This window comes from Lissotriton vulgaris, chromosome 3_1 (genome assembly GCF_964263255.1).
Source record: "Lissotriton vulgaris chromosome 3_1, aLisVul1.2, whole genome shotgun sequence".
Lineage (NCBI taxonomy): Eukaryota > Metazoa > Chordata > Amphibia > Caudata > Salamandridae > Lissotriton > Lissotriton vulgaris.
Window position 1 is genome coordinate 1,826,276,074 of NC_141689.1, and position 24,388 is coordinate 1,826,300,461.

Here is a 24,388-nt window from a genome sequence, read left to right on the forward strand (position 1 = left end):
TTCATACTTTAAAAATATGTTTTGCTAAAAATTGAAGCAGCTTGCAATATTTGATGATGCACAAAGCTACTCTGATCGGTAATTAAAGCCTATGTTTGCGGCTTTTGAATGTCGCTTGTGCCAAAATAACACCTCTCCTATTTCAAATTCACAGAGGAAGACTTGAAGCTGCGTCGCATAGCATACACGTGAAAAGGAGAATATGACCTCCTCCCCTCTACTTAAGTACAGCAGTTGCTTCTGTGGATTCAAGGTAGACGCACCAACCTACGCCGACGGTCTAAATAGGAACCCACTTTAACATAGGTTAGAGCTGTTTTTTAACCTCATGCTTTCTAACCCTTACCTCATGCCTTTTAACCCATTACTCCTCCCCATCACAAGCCCTTTTTGAATGTATTATTTACTTCTGATCTTAGCACTGGGTGTGTTTGTAGATAATTTCCAAGTTTACGGTATCTGAATCCCTTTCAGTTACGTTTTGTTCAATTATGCAGAGTCTTAAAGCTCTGGGCTCAACTTTAACTAAGTGGATTAAACATGCAATCTCTCTCTCTTATTAGGTTTAGGAGGATCTACTATCTGAACAAGTTTTGGGTTGTTCCACCACTGGAATGTCAACTTCTTGTGCTGTTGCTAGGGCGTTTCTATTTTTAGGTGTGGCTTTACGCTAGAACTTTTGATATAGATTAGATACCTAAGATTGAATTGAGGGGGGAGGAGCTACGCGAGCATCCGAGATTGCCGCGGGAGCACAGAGCTCCCCGGACCCTCGCCACTCTTCGCAACTTATCCTGAATTCCTGGACGGATTATTGAAGAGGAACCTTGGCTGATTCCATAACTCTTTTCAAATTTTAATTTGGACTCTGGGAGCCGAAACTACATCGATTTGAACTTTTGAGGCTCACCCAGCGGTAAGCCGGGGACTTGGCAAATTGTGATGCCGGTACGGATTGGAATAACAACGGCAGAGGGGTCTCCCTAGTAGCCCTACTTCAACTTTCGGTTTCGTTTTTGGATCCTGGCATGGTCTGATTGCGAGAAGGTTCCGCTCAGCCGGGGATCGGTCCAGCCTCTGTTCAGCTTGAATGAGACTCTATCCTCTATGCAGTTGGGTCAAGTCGTGTCTCTGCCTTGGCCACGCGAGCCTGTTTTTGTGAACTGTTGGTGACTTGCCCACAGGCTGCCATTTTCACTAGGTCTCGCAGGCCCCTCCGGGGCGCATCTTCCAGTATGGCAGCCAGGGGCGAAGCCGAGAAACGGAAGACTAAGACGCCCCATCGTGGGGGACCGGTCCAATCCAACAGTATGGACCGGTACACTCAATCCAAAAGCTCCCCTGGAGTCACCAGCCGTACCCTGGAGGACGCCAAGGAGGACTCAACCGCCCTTAAAGATCCGTCACTGCAGGACATCATGGGCGCCATTACTAACATGAAGGAGACCATCGGCCAACAGTATGAGGCTCTTGCTCATAAAATCGACATGGTTGCCATCGATGTCACCCTGATCAGAGCCGACCTCTCTAAAACCAACGAGAAGGTGAAATCGCTGGATCTGAAGACTTCTAGCCTCACGGCCGATGTGTCGGAACTTCAAACCGAACTTGGTAATTTGAAATCAGCTAATGATCTTATGTCTCATCGGCTGGAGGATTTTGAGAATAGGGCAAGACGCAACAACAACCGCATCATAGGTGAAAATCCTGAGATTCACTCGATGGATCTCCTGAGTGAAGGATCTTGTCCTGAACCATCTTGCCCCTTCTGGACTGAGGAAAGTAATTAATCCACTGTAATTGCTCCCCTCCCTGTGTATAAAGCCAGGGGAACCTTCCACATATATTTTTGTGCCCTTCTGGACTGAGCAAGTTCTTCGCAGTGGAGCACGCCCATTGCGTTCCGGGTGGAAAGTCTAAACCAGGCGCACCTCCGAGGCCTATCATCGCCAAACTTTTTCATTTCAGGGACCGTGATGCTATCCTGCAGGCGTCGAGGGTGAGCGGCCCGGTGAAATTCGAGAACTCCACAGTTAACTTTTACCCAGACTATACTCAGCTCGTCCAGAGGCAAAGGATGGGCTTTCAGGGTGTAAAGCGACGTCTTCGAGACCTAGGACTGAAGTACGCTATGCTTTTCCCTACAAGGCTTCGTGTGGAGTACGAGGAACGAACATTCTTCTTTGACCGGCCGGAAGATGTGAGTGACTGGCTGGATTCCCTGCCTGCCCGGACCGACCGGACTGAGCACCCTGGTGGTGCCGAAGGTGGTGAGCCTGAACAGAAATGATGCTTCGGCCCCTGATCTCCGAATACTAGACATTGTTCAACTGGGTTCTGTTCCTTTTGTATGCACATGTTTCACTGGTGTTCCCTTCAGGGTGGCGGGGGGGACGGGCCTCTTTCCTCCTCCAGGGTCTTTTTGTAGAGTGGGAAATGTTAGGGCGACAGGCATATTGCATGTTGGGGTGGCTTTTTAGTCTACTGCAGGGGTGCAGGGAGGGGGGAGTTGTAACGGGAGTTGGTTGGGGGGTGGGAAAGGGTGTTTGTGAGTTTGTTTTTCTTTCTCAAGGCGACATATTGGTTTCTTCTATGCTTCGAATGCTCTGCTCTTTGTGGGGTGAATTCTGTATCACTTGTTGGGATGGGGGGTAGTGGGTTGAGGTTAATATCTTGGAATGTCAATGGATTGGGTGATCGCATAAAACGGGGAGTGGTACTGCAGTATTTGCGACGCTTGCCTCCTGATGTGGTACTCTTGCAGGAGACGCATCTGGTGGGAAATATGTGTCAGGCCATGAATAGGTGGGGTTATCGTCTGGCCGCACACTCCGGGTTCACTACTGGTTGTAGGGGGGTGGGTATTCTGGTTCGGTCCTCTCTCCCCCTGGAGATTGATGGTGTAATCCTCAACGACAGAGGGCGTTATGCCGCCCTCAATGATAGGTGGGAGGGTAAGACTCTTTCTCTGCTTACTGTATGTGTTCCCCCGGGTCTCCAGACCTCCACCTTCTCAGATATCGGCCGTGTGCTGCTAGAGCTTCCTGATTGCATTCCCCTTATGGGTGGGGATTTTAATTCTGTGCTCTCTGGTACTGTAGATCGTCACCCCCCTAGGGATCTTCCTATGTCCCAGTCATGGCTTGGTGGGTTCTTGGACACCTTTGGTCTGGTAGACTGCTGGAGGTTGATGCATCCGACACAGAGTCAGTACTCCTTTCACTCTGGGGCCCATGGGAGTCTCTCCAGACTTGATTACATCCTCATGCCCGCTGTCCAGTCTCCTTCTGTTAGAGAGATCAGACACCTGGCCCGGGGCATTTCGGATCATTCTCCATTGTGGCTTTGTATGGACACTGGGGTGAACGCTGCGGGGCGTTTCGCCCCTGTTAACCCTTGGTATTTGCGTAATCCCAAGACCCATAACAGTTTGATAAAGTCCCTAGACCAATATTTCCTGGAAAACGAGGGGTCTGTTTCCTCTTCTGTGTCTCTGTGGGAAGCTTTCAAGACTGTTATTCGTGGACAGGCTTTATCCTTAATTGCTGAAACCAAGAAAGCTAGGAATCAAGAGGTTGTGCATCTTGAGGAGGAAATATTGGAACTAGAGAATGACCTAGAATCAGGCGTTACCCATGATGGACTCCACGCCCTTGGTTTGAAGCAACTAGATTACAAATCCCTTGTCACGGATGCTGCCAAGACAATGTACAGGGAGCAGCAGGGTAGATTGTATGATGTTGGGGATAAGGAGGGTAAATTGATTGCGTGGCTTGACAAGAAGGAAAGGGCGAATCGTGTGGTCCCCGTGATTCAGACTTTAGATGGTGAGTGTGTGACTGACCCTAGTAAGATTGTGGAGTGTTTTGCAGATTATTTTCGTACTGTGTACTCCCCGGTGTCTGATAGAGATGAAGACGATTCCCATCTATTGCTGCGTGATATTGCGCTGCCCTGCCTATCCGAGGAGGACTGAGAGTGCATGGAGGCTCAGTTGTCTGCAGACGAGATTGCGATCGCAATTCGTTCTGTCCGTTCGGGCAAGGCTATGGGCCCGAACGGCTTGCCTATTGAGCTGTACAAACTGCGCCCGAATAAAGTCGCACCCTATCTTTGCGATATGTTCATAGAGTCACGTGACCTTGGCACCCTCCCTTGTGATCAGCGTTTGGCAACAATCGTGGTAATTCCTAAGGAGGGCAAGCCTCGGGATCGCTGCGCATCATACAGGCCCATCTCCCTGTTGAACGCTGATCCTAAAATCCTAGCCAAGGTTCTCGCCAATCGTCTGCTTACAGTGATGTGTGACCTGATCCATCCGGATCAATCCGATTTTATCCCGCATCGGAACACCGCTCTCAACTTGCGGCGCTTACATGGTGTTCTCGCGAGGGCGGGGTCTCTTCTGGAGACGGCCATCTTGGCTTCCTTGGACGCCACGATGGCCTTTGAGACGATAGAATGGCCTTATCTCTGGGCCGCCCTCGCGAAATTTGGCTTTGGTTCGGAATTTATCGGGTGGGTGAAGCTTTTACATAGGGAACCGCTCGCTCAGGTGGTCGTCAACGGTCGAGTGTCCAAGTCCTTCACTCTTGGGAGGGGTACGAGACAAGGGTGCCCGCTGTCCCCCCTGCTCTTTGCTCTTGCTTTAGAGCCCCTTGCAGCCTGGCTTCGATGGGAACCGTCGATAAAGGGCATTCAGTGGGCTCCCGATTTTGAGGACCGGATCTCGCTGTATGCCGACGATATTCTCTTGTATCTTACCTCCCCACTTAAATCCCTTAACGTCTTGTTTGACGTTCTCACTTCGTTCGGCAAGAACTCTGGTTTGGTCATAAATTGGTCTAAGTCATGTGTATATGTCATTTCGGGTGGCCTCCCTCCCTTGCCAAGTAGATTTCCCATTCAGGTATCCCAATCCGGCTTCAAATATTTGGGGATTTTTATATCGCTAGATCCAGTTGCCCGCTATGAGTACAATCTTCTTCCCCCTCTCCAGAGGTTGAAGTTTGACGTGGCTCGGTGGCGTAGATTGCCGTTGTCGCCGCTCGGCCGCGCCGCGCTCTTTAAAATGATGTCCCTGCCTCGGTTTTTATACGCACTCCAGAATTCGTTTGACATCATTCCGGCGAGTTACTTTCGGGAGGTGGAAGGTCTGCAGAGGCGGCTCATTTGGGATGGCCGCCCACGAATTGCACTTGCTAAACTAACCCTCCCCTGGTACGACGGGGGCATGGCACTCCCGGATATCAGGCGGTACTATTGAGCCTCACAGCTGAGCGCGATCAATCACGCGATGTATGCACCCAGCCCAAATCCGGCTTTTGAGATGGACAAGCATCAATTGCCGGGTGGTAACTACAGCAGGGCGCTTTACTCTAGGGCAGCAGGGAGGAATCTAACGAGACACACCAAGATTGCTGTGAGTGTGTGGAATGATGCAAATGCGGCCCTGGGATGGAATGATCGATTGACACGAGCGACCCCTTTGTATGCGTCAGAAAGATTGGGATGCCTCTGGACAACGAAAGGTTTTGAGAAATGGGATATGATTGGTATAAGCAGCGTAGGTGACCTTTGGGTGAAAGGTGCGGTTAAGACTTTTGAGGCACTGCAGAAGGAGTATGAGCTGAGTGACAGAGAGTTTTTTAGGAATGCACAGGTCCGCCATGCCTTGGCATCGGTCTTCGCTGCCGATGCCAATGTTCCCGAGTCCTCCCCACTGGAGGACCGAATACTTGATGGTCATCTGCCCGATAGTACGATTTCATTGATATATAAGAAGTTAATCAACTGTCGGGCAGATCTCCTCGTGCGTCTCCGGGAGGCCTGGACTGGAGACCGGTTGGAACTGGATGATGAAGACTGGCAGTCAGCATTGTCTTCCCCGAAAGAGGTAGCCATTCCCGCCCGTCTCCGTCTCGTACAACTCAAAATTCTTCATCTGGGGTATGTAACCGGTTCTCGTTTGATTGCCATGGGTTTCTCCCCGGATGGGTTATGTAAGCGCGGATGCGGTTTGAGTGCTACTTTCCTCCATATCATTTAGGAATACCGGGAGGTGGCTGTGTATTGGACTCAGATCCATGCTGTAATGGAGTGTGTCACCGGGGTTGCTCTGCTGCCTGAGGCCCGGAGATGTTTGTTGAATGTGTGGGAGCCGAATGATTATAACGTCGCTCAAGCCCGGTGGGCGGCCCTTGGGAACATGATCGCAAAGAGAGACATTGCACAGTTGTGGGGTTCCCAACGGCCCCCCACTGTGTCGGTATGGAAGGAGAATATGGACTGGTGTATGTTTAGAGAGAAGACTGTGTATTTGGCTGGGGGCAAGCCTGGGGCGTGGAATAGAATCTGGGGCCAATGGAACGCTTATCGAGGAAACATTTGTACACCCCCGTTTGAGGAGAATCCGGACATTTCCCTATCCCCCTGATCCGACATTCCTGGTATAGTCTACTTTCTCTCCTGATTTTTTTTTACTTCCCCACTGACTCCCCCCTGACCATCTCTATTGCTCACCGAGTTGTTCATCTTGTATTGAAGGTCCCCCCGTTGGAGCACGACTTCGACCATAATGTTTTCCGCCTTGAGACTTGTTTGTTTTTCTCTCTGTTCTTTTTTAAAAAACAAAAATAACTTTATCCTGATTCCATCCTGTGTTGCTGAGAATTGTATCCTGTGTTATTGCCAGACTTCTAGGAGATCGGCCGCAGTTTTGTGATATTCAATGATTGCTTTCCTGTGCTCTAGCGGCCGGCCCCTGTGGTTGTATGCCCATACTTGTAACCGTATTTGAATTGCACAATAAAGTTTTTATGAAAATAAAAAAAAGATTCAATTGAGAGTGAAATTAATTATAGGGGTGTTCAGCAAGCCCTCTTCATCCATAGGTCTATTGTGCTATTCACATTTCTCTTCTGCCCACTATGGCATACAGCACAGGGTGTTGGGTACACCACTTCATCCATTGACTAATTTAACTGTGCATTACAGTAGTCTGCTCTTTCACACGAGGCTCATCCACACACAAAGTAGTTCCCTTAATGCCAGAGGCAACTATGGCAACATGCATATTTTGAAATGAAAAAAATATTTTTGGCTCTTAGACAGTTTTTGTAATATATTTGTGAGGGCCCAACAGCTGCTGCAACAACAACATACTACAAAGACTTTGTAGAAACAAAACAAATATTGGCAAAGTATAAGACTGGCAGCCAAAGCCAGAATTGACTTTGTCAATGTTTGTTGAGGTTTGTCGAACAGCAACATGGGCTTTACCCAATACAATCATAAATCATTGCATACTCCAGATTTTTTATTCTGATAATGTGTTCTGTTGAGATATTTTGGGACCTGTAGCAGTTTAATATTTCATTTTGTTTTACATTTAACTAATAAATCATATTATTGCAGCATCACTATGTTGTATGTGGTATATAATCAATGCCGTTACATAACTGCAGTTTTATTTTGTTATTAATTTGGAATGTGGAATAGATGTCTAGTGTGTGGGATATTCATTGCTGAGGAATGGGATACGGAGGAGTACGATTCAGTGTAATAAAGATTACTAGAAAATAATCAGACAATTAACATTGTCAAACTGCTACCACAGATTGAAGCTTAGCTAACAACTATGTTACTTGGTTACTTCTCCCACTGTCTGTGGGCGTCATGAACAAGGCTGTTTGGCATCCACAAAGGTGCTTTTTATGTCCAAAAGCCCATTTACAAGTCAGCCTTTTTTTGACTAATCAAAGCTCTTTAGCAACCTTATATGAATCGTAAATAGGAGGTGGTGTGAAAGGGGTGTCCCCCTCCTGTTTACAGAGAGGAATGAATCAATGGTATGTGGGTAGCAAAGGTGAAGGGGGTCTTCTTTAAATTCAGTCTGTTTTGTGATTCTTTCACAAACGTTTTCGGTAGATCACTGCCAACTCCAAGTGTAACCTAAAAAAATATATATATTTTTTTTTAAACGGCCCCATTTCCTTTAAGGGAAATGGTTTTCTATTAAAAAAAACACTTTTTTAAATTTAAACACAATAAAAGACATGGGGGTCTGCTGCGACCCATTGCAATTTGATATTTTGTGACCCCATCAATTTATACATAGAATAATCAGTTTGCAAACTCATGGTTGACTCGCAAAAGGTTGTGACCACTTTTTTCAAAAACATTCTTAGAACAAGGCTCCTACCCCCAGATTCATCAAAGTCCTGTTTTGCTAGTCCTTAACCGCATCGCTGCTGCGGTTATTTTTGCGCTGTGCGGCTGTTTTCGAATAACCGCGTTACATGACGAGCTCAGTTCGTCATCCGCACACGTCACCCGTGGCTGATGACGAACTGAGCTCGTCATCAGCATCGAAGGGGTTAATAGCGAATTTTAAGGATTCGCTATTAAAGACTCGCAAAACGGGATGCATGTAGAAATCGCAATAATTTTAGCGATTTCTACAGCTTCCTTATTTGCGATTCGCTAATTGCTAATCGCAAATAAGGAATGGCTTTCCCATTCATTCCTATGGGCCTAAAGGCCCATAGAAATGAATAAGGAATCAATCCCAAGGGTGCCAGGGTGTCCAAAGGACACCCTGTTGCACCCCTGAAATGGTAATGTCCACTGGTGTCGCGCACACACATGTCCCAAGGACATGTGTGTGTGTAACATACAACTTAGAAACATGCACTAAAGTGCACTTTTCTAAGTTTTTGCTATTTACCACGTAGTTAGACTTCGCAGTAAATAGCGCCCCCAGATTGCGATTTCGCAATTTTAAAATGGTTCATGAATTGCATTTAGGGAATCTCAAATTGAGATTCCTTAAATGCAATTAATCGCAATTTAGCGATTTATACATTTGCGATTTTTGTATTTGGGATGATGCATCCCAAATGCAAAAATAGCACTCGCAAAAGGTCAGATTCTCAGAATCTGGCCCTTTGCGAGCCAATTCTGGTTTGATGAATCTGGCTGCATATCACTTAATTTTATATTGACCCACGTCTCTCTAAGCATGATGCAACAAAACGCCAAGGTTTGAAATCAGACTGTTCTACACAGAATAGCTTTTTTCTTCCTCCCTTCTCTCAAACAACTACAGAAGCAGTTTTCTTTTACCACATCAACGGGGTCAACAGACTTCTCTCAATACTCAAAAAAAAATGCACTCAATTTACTCAAAGTAGCTTTGAAGCAAGCTTGGTCGGCTTGGAGCAACTACCGGAATTCAGTCCTGTGGAAGCCAAAATATTTATGGGAGACCTGGGAGACAAGAAGGTGTCCCGAATTTATCAAACCCTAGTCACTCATTGCTCCGCCTCTTTGCTCCCACTCAAAGATTCCTGGGAAAGGGATGTTGGCCCCCTTGATGAAGACGATTGGAGGGAGGCCTTGGAGTCTCCACATGGAGCTGCAATCGCAGTACGTCTCCGACTGATCCAGTTTAAATACCTACACAGGGCATACTATACCCGGGAAAGATTGTGGAGGGCGGGCCTGATTGCATCCCCAGAGTGCCTGCGTTGTGGGACTGGGAGAGGTACGCTGTTGCACACGGTTTGGTCTTGCATTGGTCTGACCCGGTTCTGGAACGGGGTTTGGAGCGGTCTGTCAGAGGTGCTGGGGTGGGATCTCCCCCGCTCCCCCCGGTTGGGTCTACTACATGTTTTGGAGAATGTGGGCGGGAATATCTACAAACGCCACCTTCTGCTGTTGGGTCTAGTGGTGGCTAAGCAGGACCTGGCGAGGGCTTGGAAGAGTGACCGTGCTCCGCCACTGGGGGCCTGGAAGGCAGGTCTTGATTATTTTATGGGACTGGAGCGGCCCGTGTTTGAGGCCAGAGGATGCCCACGGAAACACTTTAAAATTTGGAAGCGGTGGGCAGACTACAGGGGTTTGACTCTGGAACCTCCAGCTGCCCCGGACGAAGGCTTGCCTACTGTAGAGGACCTTCAGGCCTAGAGTGACACTCGATGATTGCTGTATCATAATCAATTGACGGAGCTGTTGTGATCACGTGCATGGGGTTAGGGTGGGATAAGGGGTGGGTAGATGGGACACTGGGTAGTTGGGGGGGCTGGGGGTGGTAGGGGGGTTTGTTTCCCTTTCCCTTTTTCATTTCCTTTCCTCCAATTGATTGGGTTGTATGTATATTGAAATGTGCTTTGCTACTTGACAGTGTCTTCCTGATTGTGGAAAACTGTGATTATCCCTTGCCTAATCAATCAATAAAACCTGTTGTGAAAAAAAAGTAGCTTTGAAGTAACTGCCAGTCTGATTACTGAACCCTTCTACGGTACTCCCACCCTCCATTGTCCGTGTGCTACCCCAGCCACTTCCACTATGTGTCCCTCCTCAGCCCCGTCAGACTTCCATTGTCTGTGTGCTTGCCCCGTCCCCTCCACCGTTGCCTGTGCGCTTTCCCCGGTTCCTCTCATCTGTCCTACCCCCCACCAGTGTCCTTCTCTACTCCCCTCAATCAGTGTTCTCTCACTCTCTAACTCACTCCCCTGTTTTTCTCTCCCTCCCTCCATCCAAGTTTTTTTGGGTTTTCAATCAGCGGAATGAGTTGAGGAACAATGTATTTAAGCACTATAATAGCTGGCAGCACCATAGCATTTTTTTTAATTAGTTTTAGTTGTGCTGCTGTACAGCATGGCTATAAATCATTGTCAACGCCAGGGCTTTAAGTGGTCCGGGTCCTGCCAGTGCTGGGCACCAGCAGTTTTAAAAAGGAAGCATTGAAATGGATCCCTATTGGGCTCTGATCTTATGCCCTCACCTTTTGATGTCATGTGTTAGCAATACAGACTGGGTGAGGACAAGCCTAACAAATATGGCTCACGCATCACTACGTGAGTCACTCGTAACACTTTTGTAAGAACACTGGAATTTTAAAAGTAACCAGGAGAGAAGGACCTGGGATCTTGCTTTATAAGCATACTGGCCTGCTGTGTCTCCGTTCTGTGCTGATTCGAGCAATGTGAGTGGAGTGATATTGAACCATTCTGCTGCTGCCCTGCTATGATTTCCTGTGCCACCGACCTTTCCTCTGATGCTGGATGTGGTGGTGTTCAAATCCAGACCAGAATCATCTTCTGGAGAGACAACTCATCAGAATAAGGCGATTCACGGGTGGCACTTGGCTGGGACGGGCCTAATGTATGTAATAGTTTCCCTAACGTGAATTCCCCTTTTTTGTCATGCCTTTTCATCCTCACAACTGCTAGATATTGCGGATCACAAATGCAGTTGTAGTTCAGCCTTAAGGCTGATGTGGAGCTATGACTGTCTTGAGACGGGAATCAGGAAGTTGTAGTAATCTATGTGGCATGGAGGATAGGCATGTTTGTGGGCTTTCGTTGTTGGTGGGTCATTTTTTTTCCTTACAACAAGAAGGTATAGGAGGGTCCGAGGGAAAGTTTAACGACCTCACAGGTAGTTACCCCCAGTACAACAGCCACAAGAACAAAAAGTACCTGTCGGTCGGATAACGCCGAGGTGCTAAGAAATAGTGCTGGAGAAAGGAATGCACAGAAGAAACAATACAACAACCAGATAAATCAAAAACTCATTTGACCATCAACATTTGCTGATTGAAGTCCTATCAGACCAACCAAACAAGGCGGGGCCTCATCATGTAGGACACTCAGGCCATGGTCAGTCTACAGATGCCCAGATGTAAATTGGCGATGTATGACTGAGTCACGGTCTGGACACCGCAAAAGTTAATATAGAAATGGTACTGATAGGTGCAGTGCAAACAAAGAATACATAAGTATAGTGCAGTGGCTAAAATGGCTGTCGAGGCAAACAAGGACCTTTATTAGTGCCTACCTGGACGTCAGATTAAAAATAGTGTAATGACAGCGTAAAATAATCACTGTCCTGCTCGCTTGGTGGAAAACAAAAATAAGGCCAACATGTTTCTGCCGTATTGTGTCAGTACACCGGCATTCGTCAGGGCCAAGCTATCAAATGCTACTGCAGATCACACTACCTAATGTGTAGAGCCGAAGGGGAGGCTCGTGAACCCGCCGTGAGGTACCGACGGACAGAGCGGGGCCTTGTCTTTCCGAGCAGTTGCCGGGTGAGGTGAGGCGTACTTCCCACAGTTAATGGGGAAGTCCATTCGCATCCACTGCCAAGATTTAGAAGATGCGGTAGGATGGTCGTGTCCGACCACTCTTAGTTTATTCACGTTTTTATTTTCTCTACACATTAGGTAGTCATACATCGCCAATTTACATCTGGGCATCTGTAGACTGACCATGGCCTGAGTGTCCTACATGATGAGGCCCCGCCTTGTTTGGTTGGTCTGATAGGACTTTAATCAGCAAATGTTGATGGTCAAATGAGTTTTTGATTTATCTGGTTGTTGTATTGTTTCTTCTGTGCATTCCTTTCTCCAGCACTATTTCTTAGCACCTCGGCGTTATCCGACCGACAGGTACTTTTTGTTCTTGTCATTTTTTTTCCTATCACTGCAATTGCTCAAATAGTGCAGGTAAACTTTGAGTGAGTCAATGAACCTCCATACTACTCATTGACGTGTGTGTGCTACTTACAGCAATTCCACATGATGTTAAGTAAGTATAGGAATGTAACCTACATAGCTGGGTAAGCTTCTCTGGGCTCTCCCCACCCACCCCGTGCCTTCTGTGTGCATGTCTTTGCATACTCCAGGGTAAATGTGTACTTGCTGTCTGCTGTGGTCAGGATCTAAAGGTAAATATAAACCTTTGTCTTGTTCTTTATTCAGAGCACTTGGGCAAGACTTCAAAATACTAGGGCACAACTTGGACACACTTCGAAATAGGACTCTACACACTTTAGAATACCAAAATACAACGTGAACAAAGCTCAACAATCATTTGCAAAGTTAAGGGGAATATTTATTGCAACAAGTTCTCATATATCAAATGGCAATAATAGACATGTAAAATAAATGCACGTAGTGAATGTATATACACAAGAATAAGTAATTAGAACTTGGAATACTTCACTGGCTGTCTGTTTGGCATCATCGTCTCCAACACGACTGAGGAGCCTGTTCACAGTCTCAGGTAGGAGCCGGTCCGGACTGGGAAGAACAACCAGCCCTGGCAATGTGCTTGCTGCTCCCCCCCACCCCCACCCCCTCCCCACTCAGGGGGGGTTGAAGGTGCCGCCGAGCTCTTTGCCGGGCCGGTTTTCGGCCGTTTTTGTTACAGGGCTGAATTTGCAGCAATGCTGCAAAAACGGCCCTGTAACAAAACGGCCCCTAGTGGGCCCAAAACCGACCCCCATCCGTGCGGCCCACCGGGGGATTGCCCGGTGCCCGCTATGGCCAGTCCGGCCCTGGATAGGAGATATCATTTGGGCACACAAAAAAGGCCCTAAGCAGCGCGTCCGCTCCACAGGAGAGTTTCTGCCAAAGTGCAAAAAGGTCTCTGTCTTTATACTTTTTACTAAGACGGAGAGAGACTTCTAGAGGCTCCCTCTCCCTTCATCTGCGCTATGGGTGCTAACTATACCCTCTGCGCCGAGGTCATTCAATGAGCTGGCCAGGCTAGGAGGAGAGTTCTCAGGCAGTATTCTTCAATATTCTCATCCTCTAACACTGTGCGCATCCCACACCGTATGTTCTAGCGGCTTATCTCTCTCGCTCGGTGAATTGAGAAACATAAACAACCTGTGCACGCTAGTAACCTGGGCCTGCCTGCGTTCACAGCTGAAAGGCATGGTCCGACAGACACAAGATGAAACTGTGCTCACAAAATGTAGTTAAAGCAAAATGGAGTCAATGGTCAATACACGATCTCACAATGTATGACTGCCGGTAGCCCTACAACCTTCAACAAACCATGTTTGAATATGATAAGCTGCCTTCAAAATTAAAAAAACTGTATTTCTTTAACACAGAGCATTGATTTACCTTAGCGCATCACATTATATCAAGGAATTAAGAGGCATATATTAAAAGGGAACATTTTTAAACAGGCACTGAGAAACTGAGTATTTGCTATTGCCCTTTTTCAGCAGCAGCTCCTCCCCTATGGCGGAGGAGCGTCGGTCCAACTGCCAGCAGCCAAAAAATTAAAATGAAACTAAAGTAAACGCTTGTTTATTATCATATTATTTTTGCTCCCAGAGCCTAGGTTAGGGTGTGGAGCCAGGCTCGTGAAGGAGTGGTTGCACTGCTATTCGGTGGGCAAGACGGTCTGGCTAAACCGGCATGCGAACTGAAGATCTCTCCAACCCAAGCTGCGTTGCCAGGTTGGAGAGAGCAGGCACAGACTTCCAGTGTAACTAAGAGCGCAAATCATCAGCCCTCAGGGCAATCCTGCCACTGCTTTAAGCAGCATCAGGATGGGTCGCAGCACACTCTGGGAGCCTGTGCCTGCCGAAGAGAGGGGCGTGATTTGACAGGGTAGTCTTTTTTAGGTCTCGCTGGTGTTAGCAGCGCGAAGCGCTGCTCCAGCGAAAGACCTATTGTTGTGGGTTTGCCGGGAATGGGGGACGGGGGGTGGTTACGCGCTTCACCTCGGCGATTTCATCTCGAGGACGCGCTTCTGCAGTCGGGCTTGCATCACGTGTGCAGACTCTCCAGGGCGCTGCAGATCTGTTTTTGCGATCTCGCCTAATGACTTCCGTGTCTCGTTTTTTTTTTTAGGCAAGTTGCACGCGCTTTTTTTGCAGGCAAGTGGCACGCGCTTGACTCTCCAGGGCGCTGCAGATCTGTTGTTGTGATCGCGCCTAATAACTTCTGTGCCTCGCATTTTTTTTAGGCAAGTGGCACGCGCTTCTGCTGGCCGTGTGCAGACTCTCCTGTGCGCTTCAGTTCAGATGTTGTTAACTAATGTGCTTGGTGATTTTTATTTAACCACTGTGTTAAAAGTCGCAAAGGTACGTTAAAAGCCGCCTCACTGGGACTATGGTTGCTTTTAAATTCCACAGCATTACCACTTCTCAAACTTCGTAACCCTTCTTGTCGCTGACACCATTACGGTTAAAAGAACGGCTTACAATATATCATTTCTACGAAAGCTCTCATGTTATGGAATTAATTAAAATCAACAAGTTATGTAAAAAGCTGCCTCACTGCCGCTTCTGTTGGCCCTGTGCACACTCTCCTGTGCGCTTCCGTTCACCTGTGGTGAACTAATGTGATTGGTGATTTTTATTTAACCACGGTGGGCTCTCATGTTATGGAATTATTTAAAATCAACAAGTTATGTAAAAAACCTCCTCACTGCCGCTTCTGCTGGTCCTGTGCACACTCTCCTGTGCGCTTCATTCAGCTGTTGTAAACTAATGTGATTGGTGCTCTTTAGGTCTCGCTGGTGTTAGCAGCGCATAGCGCTGCTCCAGCGAAAGCCCTATTGTTGTGGGTTTCCTGGGAATGGCTGAGAGGGGGTGGTTGCGCGCATAACCTCGGTGACTTCACCTCGAGGATGCGCTTCAGCTGGCGGGCTCGCATCACATGTTCAGACTCTCCTGGGCACTGCAGCTCTGGTGTTGTGAACATGCCGAATGTGCCTAATGACTGCGCTTAATGACTTCCGTCTATCAGTCTAGCCGTCAATGTGCCCCGACGCCCCCACTCACCGGGTCTCTCATACTCCTCTCGTCCTGTCCCGCGGTAGTGTCGCTGCACGGGATTCGTAGGCGGCTAGCTCCCTTCCCTTCACAGAAGCACGGGGTAGACTCCTGTCCGCTTCCTGTCTGTGCTAGTGGCCCCGCCCTCAAGCAGGCAGTCCCGGGCAGTCCAGCCTGGCTTCCTGTGTCTCGCCCGTGCAGAGGGACCGGAAACACTCAATCCAAGAAAGGTACGTTGCTTGTTGTGGTCGGCATTTGCTTGCAGCGTTTCTCAGTAGTGTCTACCAACTTTGTTTGATGCGCTCTAAGCTTTCAATTAGCTAGATAAGAATATTTAAATTTTAAAGAGCTGCGAATGTTGCTGTATACAAGGAGGCGCGATAGGCCAAGAATCACACAAGCTGATGAAGTGGGGAGCCGGGATCCCAACCTAGGTTTCTTCGAGAGAGAGAGAGAGAGACACACACTTTCTGCTCTGAAACAGGTGAATAAGAGTTAATTGCGCTGGGAGGAAAAGTTAGTCATAGGATACAAAATCTAATTAGCTCCAAGGATAAGGTCCTGGTCACCCACCCAGAACCAAACAATGTGACACGAAAACAGGTCACAAATGTAAACTTAAGAAAATAGGCGTATATCCTGAGCTAAGAACTTATCAATGTTAGAGTCCAAATATGAAATCCAAAGATTCACAGTGTCTTTGTTATATCTTCATTTATTATCCATTCTTAGGTAAATCCAGTCTTCACCAAGAAAGCATACAATAGCCGCTGCCAACACGTGTTTCGTCTTGGTCTGGAGACCAATTGACTTTGTCAGGGCTGTAAATATTGTAATAAATGTAATCACTATTCCATTAAGCAATAATCCAATAATTTCATAACATATATTAAAATCCATATCCAAACAAAGTGTTCTTAAGGCAGATTTCAAATACTATTAGGTAAATCATGAACAGCTGATTTGGTATATCGAGTGGGCGCGAAAACGACGATCCTTAATAAGGACGCCGGAAACTGCTTTTGAGAATCCAGTCTCCGTTTATCGGCCGACAGACCGGGTCGGCGGAACCCCAACCTAAGGAAAACTGCCCGCAGGACGAAGGTAAGCACTTAAAACCGAGCGCTTTATAATTAGGAAATCTGTCTAGAGCGACCCGTTTCATAGTATTTTTTATGCTCCCCTGTTTCAGGTGCAGCATCAGCCAGTCCCCCATTGAGGCAGCCCTACATTTTTGGACGACATCACATTCTTCTACTATCTATGACAGGAAACTGACATAGTAAAGCATTATTGGAACCCCTTTCTAAGAACAGCTAATATATTTATGAAAGGTAAAGAATGGTGTAAAATAAATATGTAATATGAAACTGTAGGAGTTGGGCTTACTAGCTTTCCTCAATTGCCGTCTCTATCTGTAGGCACGCCAGAAGCAATTGTACACTTCCGCGCCTGTTTGAACATTAAAAAGAAAACTCCAGCCCTACGAGCCAACTTCCCCGGTATGTACTGGTAGCAACAACAGCACTGTGGAGCAGCGATGCGAGGTGTTAATGAACTTTCCGAAACACGCTATTACCTTATAGTAATAATAATTAATTACTAACTTGGCTATGATACAATACTGATTTAGCTTCGATCTCTTTGACAGGCTCCATTGTTGCCCACCATTATTTAGACCCTAGATGACCGCCTAAACGTGAAGGGGGAATAAAAACTCCACGCTAAGGTGCCGACCGACATTGGTAGGTATCTCAAAAACTTATAGTACTATGTCCGTTAGGCGATAATAAGCTCCTTACATACTTTAAACCGGTAGTCACGATCTCTTTAAACAAGAGGGCTGTAGAGATGGATAGCTACTAGACCTCTTCGACGCCCAATGGCTATAATCCCAGATACTATAAAGGATATGGAATAATAATTAAAATCTGACCCGTTTAGTGGTACCCCGAAAAGTTGACATAAGAGTAAATCTATCTGTCCCCTTCACAGATTCTGAACGGCCTGAAGTCTGGCCTCTGATATTACCAGCAGCATCGGCTCCCCTATATCGTCAAGACGCCGCCTGATGCCTGATATACTTGAATGATAAAGCTAAAATCAGGTAAAATATAGAATTGAAAAGCCTAGAAATAACTAAACAACTGTGGGCATGGTTACACTATACTGCTTTGTCCTAGCTGGGATTTATACTAACACATAATGACTAGCTGAACTATCTGCTGTCCCTGGACTCTGTCCTTGATCTATACCATAGAATCATGCGTGTACAAAAGAGAGGAGTGCTGAGAGAGACTATGAACTGTCTTAATATGTATGATAAAAGCAGTTTATAGACCTGCGTGTAAGTGGAGAATTTTTGTGGTATTGAATGTGCTCTTTGGTCCATACAGTTAAGGCTATCGTGATGCCTTTTAGATTCCACTTTTCAGGGAATCTATCTTAGGGAGTGTCTCTAGAAGGTTTGACACTGCATGGCAATCAACGGTCAAGTGTAGGAGCATTGCTCCAATGTTTATCAGATGGACAAAAAAATAGGCTGAAATATTGGAAGTTTCTCTAAATGTTTAAAATATGCAGTGACCCATCAATGATGATGAATGTTTGTTGTTAGCACTGAATGGTAATTTGAATAGTACATGTACATACATGAAAGTAAAATGCATTTTGTTTTACCCTCTATCTTGCAGAATTTTATCTTTGTGCCCGTCCCAGTATACTGCCCCTTGCCCTGACGAAGGTGCGGCCTAACTGGCCTGTCACCGAAACGCGCGTCGGCGTATGTCTCCAGGAATACGGTTATTGTCCTCACTACATCAGGACCCGTAGCTAAAACCATCTATCTGGATTAACACCCTGATATACTCAGCACATGAACCATCGTTGTGTTGTACTTGCAAGGAGTAGAAAAATGAATGGTAGAATGAATGGTGTATGGTATTAGACTAGTTAGAGTGAGTAAGGATTGAATGTGAATGATACTGTATGTGTTAAGTATTGGCCGTTACTGGGTAGGACAAACTTCCTTGATGTTATTGTCTCTATATCTATGTTTGTTTTATTTATGACCTATATGTACTAATGATATACTAAAAAATATATTTCTATATTCTAAGAAGAACCTGTTTATATCTCTGTTATCAGAAAACAAAAAATAAAAAATATATTTTTCAATATGAACTGTACAGTCTATTTGATTTGACCATGTGATTGTGATGTCTAGTGTCAATCCCTAGGTTAACCACCCCTCTATATATATCTTGTGGACCCTTCAGCTAGGGCCTTTATATCCTGAGGCAGGGTACTCTCCTTTTCTATTCAATTCAAATACTATTAGACCTTCATATAGAGGTATATACATGAGACCGATGGTAGGGGTCCCCTAGAATTGTGATGAGGCTATTAAATCAAAAAGTAGCATGATTTACTACCTGCTTGGGTCGTACTCATTATAGATAAGGCCGTTTTCAACTTTAATTAGATCTTAATTGCGGGCGATGAGTCGATGAGTTTATATTTTATGAACTAAATCTACCTAAAGGTAGTTTGCGATACTTAATTTCCAATCAACAATACCCACTGTAAGATGGCGCCGTTACTTCTGTTGTAATACTATGATGGCTCTTTTTGAGCCCTAGTCCGTTTTTGATGTTATGTTTGAGGAAGCGTTGATAACGGGGTTGAAACATGATGGCGCTGTCACTACACGCCGCCGGCATTGAACAGCTCGTGAACACGGCTCTGTACTCGGAGGTATGTCGATATATGGCACTTTGATGACTAACATTGATAAGTTCTTAGCTCAGGATATACGCCTATTTTCTCCACTTTCTGCTCTGCCCCAGCTCACCTCAGTCTGAAGTTCCAACGCTCACTCTGACCTGAATGGCAAATGTATTTACTCTTATAGCCTTAGACAAACGTTACCATTTATAGACTGTTTTAGGAGGAAAAAAGATTGCCTCAGCTGTGCAAGATCCTGTCTTCCTTGGATCCACCTGTTGGGCAGACTTCACTGCAGGCTCTCTGAGATGGATGCACCCTGTTTAGTGGCCTCTTTATGCCGGGTGAGACCACCGCCTTTATCCTCTGGGACTCTCTCCCAGCCTCTCATGGCCCTTCCTGTGAGATTCCAGCAGACCTCTTCTCTGAGGTATTGAGCCCCCTCACACCCCATTGGGCCCCTGCATGCGGGCGCAAAGCCTTGAAGAACTCTCTCTGGGGCTTTGCCTGTGTGGCGCTCAGTCCGATGACCACAGCCCTCATTCTAGGCCCTGCCTGTACAGTGCAGCTCGCAAAGATCCCCTCCGGGCTCTTTGCCTGAGGGGAGCCAAACCACTGTCCCTCCATCGAGGACCCCCATGGGGTGCGCATCCACCCATTCCTATTTGTACTGCAGAGTGCAGAGCCACTGCCCCTTCCTCTTGGCCTGGCTTGTGGGGCTTATAGTGCGATGTCTCTGCCTGTAGAGGGCACCTGTCCATGAACCCCCCTCACTGGCTCCCATCTGTGGAATGCAGGGGTAATGTCCTTCCATCGATGCCCCCCATGGTGTGCGCATCCCCCCAACCCTTTCCCATTTGTACTGCAAGCCAGAGTGCAGAACAACTGGCCCTTCCTCGTGGCCTGGCCTATGGGGCTTATAGCGAGATTTCTCTGCCTGTAGAAAGGCAGGTCTTCATTAACCCCCTTCCTGCTCCCACACCTGCGGAATGCAAGGGGTAATGTCCCTCGGTCCATACCAGTTCCCGCTCCCTCACACCCTGACACTTTCAGCTTCTGCTCTGCCTTTCCCCTCCGGGTTGAGGGTCATGCGGGTGGGTGCGCTGCTTGATGGGACTTGGGAGCCCCCTCTCCGCATATGCTCCCAAGTACTGAGTGATTTAACGCCAATTAGGGGCGGCTGCCACACAGTCCCATTGAGCGCCGCCGGTCCCTGAATGCATCTGCCTAGAAATTAACACGAGGCGGTGAGTGGGTGAATGGTCAGGAGAGGGGGCTCTCCCGGAGGAAGGGGAGGGGAGCTATGATTTTATGGAGCGCTCAGAAGCAGCGCCTTTCAGATTAATGTGCACTTCGAAAACCGCAAGATCTGAGGAATCCCTTCGAGGGGGCTTCAGAGGGACTTTTGCAACCTTCTCAAAGCAAGCTGGGGCTGATCTCTGGAGGGGCTTGGCATCAATAGTAACGTTTCCAAATTATCATCATGACTCTGGGCAATAGCTTGCTTAATCTTCCCGACGGTCCCAAGCGCCTAGAGACCCTTATGTGCGATTGTGCCGCTTTACAAATGTGGATTGTCATGTCATATGCTGGGATTCCCATATACTGTAATTACTAATCAAAGGCCGGCTTAATATCCCACCCGCATTCTGTTAGCCCCGCACAGCTGGTCAGGGGGGCGTCCTCCGCAGAGGGGTCTGGGCTGCTGCTGCTCTCACACTGCACTACAGCTAGTGCATACTGGCCGGGGTCTGCAGGAAAACGCACAGCTGATACAGCGCCTCTCAAGAGACAACCGCGTGGGAGCTATGCAAATGTTTATAAGTGTGAATGCTGTGGCACTGGTGCCTCTCTGGTGCCTATTAGACTCGCAAGTCCTTGGGGAAAAAAACAATTTTGTGTTTGTAAACATTTTGGTGCATTTTAGACAGAGCTGCACGAAACGTCATCTTAAAAGGATGTCCTGCCACGGTCTAAGGTAGCTCTGTGCCACCATGACTCTCTGCTATTCTCTGCCCGGCCACAGGCTCTGTGGACTTGAGAAATCCGTGGCTCACAGGGCTCGGGTGGCTTTCTAACACTGTGGAACTGTTCCTTCTATGTTGTCTCAGGGATACCCGTCTCTGTCGGAATCTGGCCTTCCCCTGGCACGGCTAGCATTTGGATGCTGTGGCTCACAGTACTCTGTGCAGCCACAGGCGGGGACTCACTAGAGTCAAATCTGTAGTTGCACAGTTCATTAAAACAAGCATTTGGAATGCAATAGGTCTTGCATTTGCGAGAGTTTGAGCTATTGGCATTGTAAATGGCAATGCCTTTTATTAAAAGTGTTTGAAAACCTGCAAGCTGTGCGTAAACAAGCACTTTGTAATTGAAGTCCTTGCTTATGAGAAGCAAAGCTGGCAGTCTCTTTTACTGACAGCCTTGCTTCTCGTAAGCAAGGACTATACATACAAAGTGCATGTTTATGCATGGCTTGTAGGTTTTCAAAACAAAAGAATAAAAGGCATTGTCATTTACAATGCCAATAGCTCCAACTATTGCAAATGCTTGTTTTATTAGTCTGTCTGTCTCCCCTACTGCCCACATGAACACACCAGCTGCTACTGCCCTTTTTTTAGCCTAAGCCTAATTGCTTAAGCACACTATTGTAGTTCTCATTATTTACGCCACACCCACAATGTGTTTCCCACGCCCCTTTCAGAGACCCCCAGTTTTCTCCATCCCACTTAAAGTCCTGGTCAAAGGAAGCCAATAACTCACATAGACGTGACCTATTGGCTTGCGTACTTTCTCTTCTGGTGTCTCCACACTTAAAACACAGTTAAATAAACGTCACGGTTTAGAGGCGAAGTTCTTGTGAACATGAGCACTACAAGGACACTCTCCATCAGACACTGTCGCATGTAGCGTGATATGAAAACAGGCATCCTGGTCCTGCAGCTAAGCGTCTACCCAAAAAACGCGTGGGAAGCCTTAGCTTGACACGTGGTCTTTGCTTATCAAATTATTAGGACTTTTTCACGCAGGTGTATTTATGCAAAGTGTGACAGTTATGGGGTAAAAGATCAAATTATCCACCCCTCGATAACTCACCTTAAGCTCTGCCTGCAGCTCCGGGGCAAGGCTCAGCACTAGCAGGTAGTGTGCATATGCTGTACCAAAATCTCCTTCGGTTAAACAGTGCCCAGCGCTATTCAAGGAGCTCGACACCAACGCCTCTCGGCCACGGGAGAGAGCCAAGGGCTGCATGATGCGAAGTCGAACTAGCTACCGGCCGGCAGTGCAGTGGCTGCGACAGGAACGGCATCCGATGGTAACAACGCACGGGGGGCAGCGTCAGATATCTCAGAGTTCACAGTCATGCCACAGAGGAGCAATGCTTAGGGAAGCGGAGCGCAACAGGGTAGGTCTGAACTCCAACATAGCAGCCATCTTGGAACTGTGGCTGGACGGAAAATTATTATTCATTAGCGCGTATACGTTGTACTGAGTGCACAATATCGTTGTTTTATGATAGGTATTTTCCAATCATATCCTACTTTTTCATACTTTCAAAATATGTTTTGCTATGAATTGAAGCACGTCGCAATATTTGTGCATGTATGAACATGCTCTGATCAGTAATTAAAACGTATGTTTGCAATATCTGTATGTCTGTTGTGTGGAAATAACACCTCTCCTACTTGTAGGAGGTCACCAAGGAAAATTTGCAGTTGTATCGTTTACTTACAAGTTCAAATAAGCAACCACGCGAGGCTGCAAACATGCTCTCCTCCCCTTTACTCACGCACAGCACCCTCTGGTGTATTTTCGGGGAAGGCACCAAAATAGGGGCTGACCTGTCAAATAGGAACCAACTTTTACATATTGTAGAGTTGTTTTTATCCTCATGCCTTCTAACCCTTAGCCCTTTAGAATGTATTTATTTATGCATATTTATATAGCGCGGACATTACTCAAAGGTGCTAAAGCGCATAATTGACATTGCACGAGTCGAGGGTAGACCGCTTCTACCCAGTATTTTCTCTAGGTGGACCCTGCCTAGAAGTTGGACCTCTCAGAAATACATTGAACTCGTCCAGTTCAGGGGCAGGTGTTATTTTACATCTTCAGCAGCGCTGCACGCTGCACGTTGTCTGCTTTCATTCTGAGCAGCAACGTACAAGCCAGAGAGGGCTAGGCTAAACAGATTCCAGTGGTGCCCCTAACAAAGGCCAAGTTAATCAATCAGTTCTCCTTTTGTTTTAAGTACCATGGCTGGGAGCTATCTGGAGCCTCACACCTAAATACAAACACAATGGATGGGAAGCAAAGGCACACAGCTTGTTATTAATTCAAAAAGTATTTAAGAGAGGCGTTTTTGACGTTGTTTAGTCCTTGTATATTATATATGCATGCATGCACTATAAGAATGTCAAATGTGCGGGTTTGTCACAGTGTTTACACACATAACAATTTAGATGCCACTGTTTTGTTTTTATTTCTTTTATAGTGCTACTCATCCGCATGTAGGGTGTCGAAGCGCTTTACATCACATGTACACATATTGACAATAAATGATGTGTGTGTAAATCAATGTACAGGATGTGTTAAATAGGACCATGAGGGTTACAAGTGATCAAGCGGAAAGGGATTTTGCAAATTTCTTATCAGCTGGACCCAATTTAATACCTAACAGTCCCTTTCACTCTGCATGAGTTTTAAACACTACCAAATTTGTCTTCCATCCATTTTATCCTCTTTCCTCTCCGAATAATCTTTTTCAGTGGTCAGGGATTGGCAAAAGATTGACAGAATTCTAAAATAAGAAGGTAAACAAAAGCATGATCATTCAATATAACTTCTTGACATTAATAAAGAGAAACTCAGTTTTCTTATCAATATGCTTTATCTAAGTATATGTGAATGCTCAGCAAGTACAATACAGCACGAATGATAGATCATCACACATGAGAATGACAATATAGTAATTCACAATTATACATCTCAAAAATGTGTAGAGTGAGAGTGGATAGGTGAAGAGACAAAAGAGTAAAGACATTTGCAAATAAGATCAATGCAAAATCAGAAT

General features: G+C 46.5%; 1 protein-coding gene across 1 annotated transcript in view; it reads right to left on the reverse strand.

Moving 5' to 3' along the window:
* Positions 1-22,673, reverse strand: part of PRMT9 (protein arginine methyltransferase 9) — a 353,591-nt gene extending 330,918 nt beyond the window's left edge. The window contains exon 1 of the mRNA XM_086962269.1: positions 22,411-22,673. Coding sequence (XP_086818395.1) covers positions 22,411-22,566 — 156 coding nt within the window. The 5' untranslated portion in view covers positions 22,567-22,673. The remainder of the gene's footprint in view (positions 1-22,410) is intronic.
* Positions 22,674-24,388: the final 1,715 nt, after the last annotated feature.